This window comes from Formica exsecta, unplaced genomic scaffold, assembly GCF_003651465.1.
Source record: "Formica exsecta isolate Colony F162 unplaced genomic scaffold, ASM365146v1 scaffold218, whole genome shotgun sequence".
Lineage (NCBI taxonomy): Eukaryota > Metazoa > Arthropoda > Insecta > Hymenoptera > Formicidae > Formica > Formica exsecta.
In genome coordinates this window covers 540542-547868 of record NW_021849477.1, presented here as the reverse complement: position 1 = coordinate 547868, position 7327 = coordinate 540542, and the positions used below count along the sequence as shown (strand labels likewise).

Below are 7327 nucleotides of genomic sequence, written 5' to 3'. Positions count from 1 at the left end.
TATATTCTTATTATATATACAAATGCTGTGTATATTTAATAACTTCAAAACGCTTATCAGTATTTTGCTCAAACACGTGTGCGTAAATCTTTCTTTTTTGTAAATATATAAATAGAACCTTTTTCCATATATTATTATTATGACAGTCCGTTAATTAAAAAAATAAAATCGTTAAACATATTATACGTTTAATAAAAGATTAATAAAATATAATTTCTAATTAATAGATATACGTGAATAATTTAAAGCAATGATTCTCTTTTAGGAATCTCTTCTCTTTTATGAGATAAATTTTATGAATGATATGTGCCACATGATATTCTTTTGATAATTCATTTAACTAAATTCGTCAGTACGTATAATAATTGAAATAAAGTCTAATAATATAATATATCACACACAATGAAATTATACCAATCTAACACAGGAAACTCTGTATAGCATAAAAAATATTAAGTCACAGCACTTTCATTTAAAATTAAATAACATTTCTCGTGTTATATAATTAAAATTGTCACTTTCTTTGATTTATGTTTTGATGTTGTGTTCCTATGTACAATGTTTAAAACTATACTATACATAGACACTTAGCTCCTTATCCTTTGCAATAGCAGTATTTGCGTAAATGAAACAGCGAGTCTTCCACGCATCTCGCTTGAGATCCATACATATTAATTCTGCTAACATCGGAGATCTATAATGCAGATTATAATATGTATTCATTGTAAAATATACTTGTATTTTTGTTAGTTATGAATTGGTTCTTAAACTTACCTTAACGTGGAAAGTATTTTCCGCGAGATTGTGAGTAATGCTAACTTCGAATAGCGCGTCACCCGGCACTGTTCTCACTTTTAATTGATAAATCTCCGTTGCTACTTGGGTTTTGGCACTAAAATCACCTATGAAACCGTCTTGATCTCCAGACTTTCGAAAATTTAATAAACCTGTGAAATTTCATAAATACATTAGCTTTTTTTATGGTACGTTTGATAATAATGTATCTTCTGTTGCATGCTATACCTTTGGTAGGTATGAGCTTAGCAGCCCATAAGATTTTGTCTAAATGTAATATCGCACATATGTCATGATGATCCACAGTATAACCATTAAGAAATTGGACAAAATAATTGGCAGCGGCGACAACGTTCATGTCGTCGATCGAAATTTCTTTCCATCCAAGACAAGCACACCAATGTGGCTCTATGAATGCATCCGCGCACGTTCTGTTCAGGGGCACCTAAAGAGCATCACGTTTAACAAAATAACAGTTAAAACAATTTAAAAAAATAAAGGATTGCACTTTGTTTAGTGTAAGAAACTAAAAAAACATCTTTATGAAGCATCTTTGTGATTCTAATATTAGTAAATAATTTGCAATTAATCGCAGGAAGTAATGAAAGAGTAACAGGAAATAGTGAGGAGTAGTAGGAAGTAGTGGGAATGTTCCGATCTGATACGTATCCGATCTGAGGCGCATTATTCATTAGTATTATTTAGGTCTTGCGTTGTTGCAGACGCGCGACGCAGTTCTCGGTTAATACACTTTTCCAAAATTCGCGCAAATAAGAATTATCCATCCGCTTCACGTCGTTACTTTATACTGACAATGATTATGATTTTACTCATAATCTCTGATACTTGCAAAGATTAGTTAATCTATCTCGATATTTGTAGATATCATGTGTTATTAAAGTTAGAAAAGATACCAGAAGTTCTAGTTATCAACAAAGGAGTGTCACTCTTTGCAGTTTAATCCTCTATATTATAGGAATTGTCTTCTCATCAAAATATTAAAAAAATGTAAGGAAAAGTTTATTAAATTCCGGCTTTCCTTCTTATTTTTGTAAATATATAAATCTACGCAAGCAGTATATTGAAGTTGTAAAAAAATCATTGGAATCTTAGATATCTTATTCGAAATTAATTGCAAAAATTAAAATATGTCAACATAAATAATAAATCATGAAATATTAGATTTTCAAATTTAATCTCAATTTTACGTTTATGGAACATACATACATATATGTACATATAAAATATATGTCATATGTATGTGTGTATAAAAATATAATTAGGCACATTATTATATTAACTTACCTTATCAAATAAGCTGATGGCTCTTTGATGACGATCTCCATCTTTTGGGACATCAAAGTTAAGTATGTTTTCCAATGTCTTGTGTACGTCAAATGGTGATGTTAAGTATTGTGTATTGTATACAAAGTTTGCATAAGCTTGTGGATGGGCTTGCTTAAACCAAGGTGGAAAAATGAAAGAGAAAAACGGCAATCTTTCTTCTTGCTTACCTTGGAGAGTATTACGAATATCCGCAAATCTGTAAAACAAAAATAACACGATTGCTCATACATATATCAAATAGCTGGTATATGTATATAAATTGTACAGTCAATAAATGGCATAGAATGACATTTATACATTTATATAGATATATATATATAATATTCAGACCTGTGTCCATGGTCACTCATCAAAATCAAAATGGTATTGTTTAAATGCCCATGATCGTGGAGGTCTTTTACCCAAGAATATACATCGTTATCCACCACCCCGATATCATTGTAAGAGTCATGAGAAAGTTCGCCATGAAATCCAAATACAAATTTTGGTTGCTTTTTATATGTATTAAATATCGTTTTTATATAATTCATCATCACCTATATAAAAATAATTAAATCAGCAATTAGATAGTATTTCTTTGATCTTTTATCTTATTAATAAAAATTGACACAACGTTTTATACTTACCATATGACGCGGGATGCCAGCTATACAAAATTTGTTATATGTTTTAAAGTACGGAGAAGCGGCTAGATAATACGTGCGCATGTAATGATGAGTCGGTTGTTCGTCGAATCCTTTCAAGCGATACGTAAACGTTCCGATATGCGGTACATCTTCCATAAAACCCGTTATGTATCCGTGTTCCTTATACTTATTCCATATCATAGGATACACATTGACATAGTATGCTTTGTGACTCATCCGTTTTCGCGTTTCCGGTAATTCAAGTTCGATCTTGCCAGTTAAAATTGGGATAAGCGCTTGCGGTGTACCATCTCCTACGATATTGTATCCTTCTAACACTAGAGCATCCAATTGCTGTTTTATAAAATGATAAGTTCTTGGTAGTTTACGAATGAACGTATTTCGCGACAGTGAATCAAAGCCGAACATAAGCACGTTTAATTTCAAGCCCGGCACAGTATCCCAATTATGTTGCTGCTCGACGTACGGATCGTATTTTACTCCGGCGAGTACACTACGCCACCTAAGCATATTCATCATCAGTGATGTAAACGAGAACGTTTGTAAAAATTAATTAAACAAATTAACTAACACATCTCCATTTTGTGACTTGCACCTAACGTTTGCAAAATCGCTGTCCTTCAAAGTGTAGAAATCGTCAGCTTGTATACCATCTAATAATTTTGTATTGTAATCATCTGTTCTGATAATTTCTGAAAAGAAAATAATGTATATCATATACACTATCTAGAGTAATAGTGAATAATTTCATATTAAATATTAGTAATTGAAATAATATATATTTCTATTAGTATTAATATATATACAAATAATATACAGAATATTTTATCTATATTAAAAAATACAATCTTTTTTTACTTACCACTGAATATGCATGTTATTCGTCCATGCTTTGTCTTTGCTTTATTAGTAATAATAAGTCTTGAACCTTCCACTGTAACCCAGTCTTCAGGTCCACATGATAAAGGTGGCACATCATATATAAATTTCATTATTTCTGGACTAGAGATATTTAATTGAGGTAATTTGCACGCAACACCTTCTCTGCACAAATATATTAAACAAATAATAAATACCCATAAATAATATGACAACTGAGAATGATAAAATACATAAGGTATCATATGATGCAATTATACACTATTGTTCAGCAGCTGTTAAATTATATAAAATGAGACTGTTATATAAAATTTAAATATTATTGCCTCGCTTCATCAAAACAGATTATTGTATACATACCTCACATAAGATTGTTCTGACTCTTTGATTAATTGTGATATGTGTACTCTGAAATTGTTCGATAAAAATTATAAAATGAAAAATATATCAACTTGACATTAAAGCAAGAACATAAGATAAAATATTAAAAGAGTACTCACAATTTGTCTAGATTTGAAAGATCAGGTTCATTAAATCCTAATTCTGTTCTTATTACTTGAAAGACACAAAATAATAGCGCTAGAGATAGTGCTGCTATTATGCAACGACGAAAATGGCACGCCGTGATTCTCATGTTTATTCAATTCAATATGTAAAGAATTTCTGTAAAATATAAAATGTCATGAGCTTAAGATTAATTATCGACACTTGATTAGGAATAAATAAGCGTATCTTTTTATTTTTCTTTCTTTTTCACAGAATGTAATAATCCTCTATTGAATTTTATTTCATTTACTTAAGACAGTACTATATTACTCTTATTTTTTATAAATATCATAAAAATAATATTTAAAATATTCAAAATATGTTAATAAAATATAATTGTTCTGCTGGTTTGCCTTGTTGTCTAATTGTAAGCAATATTATGCAAAGAGGATTAATGTAAAAAAATCATTAATGTCATCATTAATAAAACTCAAAGTTGATTTATTTATTTAATAGTAAAAATATAAATTTATTTAATAGTAAAAGTTTATTCTTATTCTTATTAAATGTTTAACCTTATTCTCTTACATGTTCAGATATAAGATTGTTATTATAGAAAGACCAATTGATTCCAATTCAAACTGACGCTTACTATATGAAAGCATTGCTTGCTGTTGTCTACTACGATATATCCTGTTTTTTTTATAGCATGCATGATAGTAGAATATGATATATTGCTGGGATTTTATGTATGTTACAAGTATCATAGACGCAAATATTGAGAGTATTTTCTTTTTATTTGCATTTACTTGCTCTGATAAATGCCACGATCAATTTCAATATATATCCTTATCTATGATTAAACATTTCCTGTGACATATCGACTCCTGTTCCTTATCTTAATTATACATTAGCTTGATTCTTGTCATATCTGTACAGTACTCAAGTGGATTAAGGAGAATTGAAATAAAGTTTTTATATAGGAAAAGAACTTTTTTTTTCCACATTGTACATGTATGATATTTTTGTCTGATAATGAGAAAATTTCTTCATCATTTTTGTATTAAAAGATCCATACGTTTTTGTAAAATTGAATGAAAAGAAACCAAGTCTTTAATTGTAAAACATTACAGTATAATTTACAATATAATACGTAAACTCTGGATTCTGATATCAGATACATTTGTTATTTTATACATTAACATATAGATACATAATAATTATCTACAGAAAAGCTTTACACACACATGTTACACACATGCATAAATGTACAAAACAAGAAAGTATTACCTTTACATTATCACTCATAACAGACAATTAGTGATGCATAAGAGCTTATTTGACTTGTAACATGACGCCAGACAATGTTCGTCCAGGAATCAGAAAGAGAATATATGAAGAGCGTATATATTAATAAACGCACGATGAAATTCTCATCAAAGATTCAAGACAGCCACACGAGTTATAGCCTATCGGGGTGCTCAGACAAGTGGTGTAGGAATTTGTCTGTAAAACGTAATGCTACATCGCACACAAAAATGGAAACAATATAGGAAGAGCAGTTCGTTTCACAAGAAGCACTCTCGTAAGTGAAACACCTTTACGCGATAAACGAAATTTCGACATCGACACGTCGTGATGTGTTTGATCCTTGCAACAAGATGCTCCTTTACCGATGTCCATTGAAAGTCAAAATCATCTCGTTTCGTTTCATGTAGTAAACTGTCGCGACGCTTGCACATGCACGATGCATGCACGCGTGAAATACTCGTCGCACGCACCTGCACGCACCGCGCGCGAGACGTGAAACACTGGTGTGCAATAGTGAAGTCGAAAATCGAATATTCAATATCGAAAGATCGACCGATAGTGTCATACGTGAAATTTGAGCATCATTAATAAAAAGAAAAAAAATATATATATACATATAATAAATAAATAGATAACATGTCTGTTTGAAAAAAAAAAAAAAAAAAAATATATATATATATATATATAAAATATAAAATATAAAATATTTCTCTTTTCTCTCCTTTCTTTTAAGATTATTTCGTCCAATAACGGGTCGATCGGGAAATTTCAGGGAATTTTGAAGGATTTCGAGACAACACAATACATTTACGTATGTAAAATTTCGAGGATGAGTAACACAAAGTATATAGAATAATTATTTTCTGCAATAGAGACGTGATTTTATGCAATTTATGTTGAACTGATATTAGAAAACATACCGAATTTAATGATTCTTGTGATTTTAATAACTTGCTTGTAAAGCGTAAGTTGAGAAGCGATCGTTTAAATATTCTTGTAAGCCCGACGTATAGTTTTATATATTATGAATAAATCAGCTGATCGCTTACGAAGCGCTCATGTCTTATGTCAATACGCGACCTAGCACTGTCAACGCAAGCTGTATGTAACTTATACATATATGCTTGCAATACCGCTCGATCGATCCGTCACGTTAAAAACTCACATATATTATGTCAGTAAAGTAATTGTTTTATCGAAGTGTTTTTATATATAAGCTGCAATACACATAATATTTTTATTGCGGACGATTGATTATGCGCAACATTTTAATCACAAGTGCGTATTGTAAACGAGTTATATATTATATATGTTTGTTTAATTTTTTTTTTGTTGGATTTGCACACATACTTACACATATATATTGCCTTTACTTCGCGATATCTACTGGAAGAAAAGAAAAATAACATATAAAATATATAGAGACATAGATGGGGAAAAGAACTACACGCGACTACGCCCACTTCTTGTTTTATGTATTTTCCTACATCCACTTAACGTCACTGTGGCGTAGTAACTGCACTATTAATTATTGTTTTCAATAAAAAGATCGCAAAATTCTTTTTATTTTATTTTATTTTTTTCGAATCATAGCTTGTTTAATAAATGTTCTAAATATTCTATTTTAAAACATTAAACACATTATCTATTTTGTTTCAAATGTTCTACGACACGAACAAATATAGAGTAATCGATTATGCTTGAAACAAAGTTATATAGAAGGAATTGATTTTATTCGGCAAAATAGTCAAATGTATTTATTTGTATAATTATGCGATAAATGCAAATAAATCAATGAATATTTACATATTTTTTCAGGCAGAGAAGTATATTAATTATTAATTAATTAATTATATAATTAA

At 29.8% G+C, this 7327-nt stretch overlaps 1 protein-coding gene across 3 annotated transcripts; it reads right to left on the bottom strand.

The window, feature by feature from the left end:
- Nucleotides 1-171: 171 nt before the first annotated feature.
- On the bottom strand, nt 172-7256 carry LOC115235331. 3 transcript variants are annotated; one of them, XM_029807034.1, is made up of 12 exons: nt 6386-7254; nt 5445-5660; nt 4169-4331; nt 4029-4076; nt 3652-3833; nt 3361-3481; nt 2769-3291; nt 2473-2678; nt 2101-2338; nt 1024-1240; nt 775-947; nt 172-694 (listed from the first exon to the last, which is right to left on the bottom strand). In XM_029807034.1, exons 3-12 carry the CDS (start codon nt 4300-4302, stop codon nt 596-598), a joined length of 1941 nt encoding a protein of 646 aa, XP_029662894.1. In that variant the 5' UTR covers nt 4303-4331; nt 5445-5660; nt 6386-7254; the 3' UTR covers nt 172-595. The 3 variants fall into 3 exon arrangements, with proteins under 3 accessions (XP_029662894.1, XP_029662895.1, XP_029662893.1); XM_029807035.1 differs by lacking the exon at nt 5445-5660 and having other exon boundaries at nt 6386-7256; XM_029807033.1 differs by lacking the exon at nt 6386-7254 and having other exon boundaries at nt 5445-6065.
- Nucleotides 7257-7327: the final 71 nt, after the last annotated feature.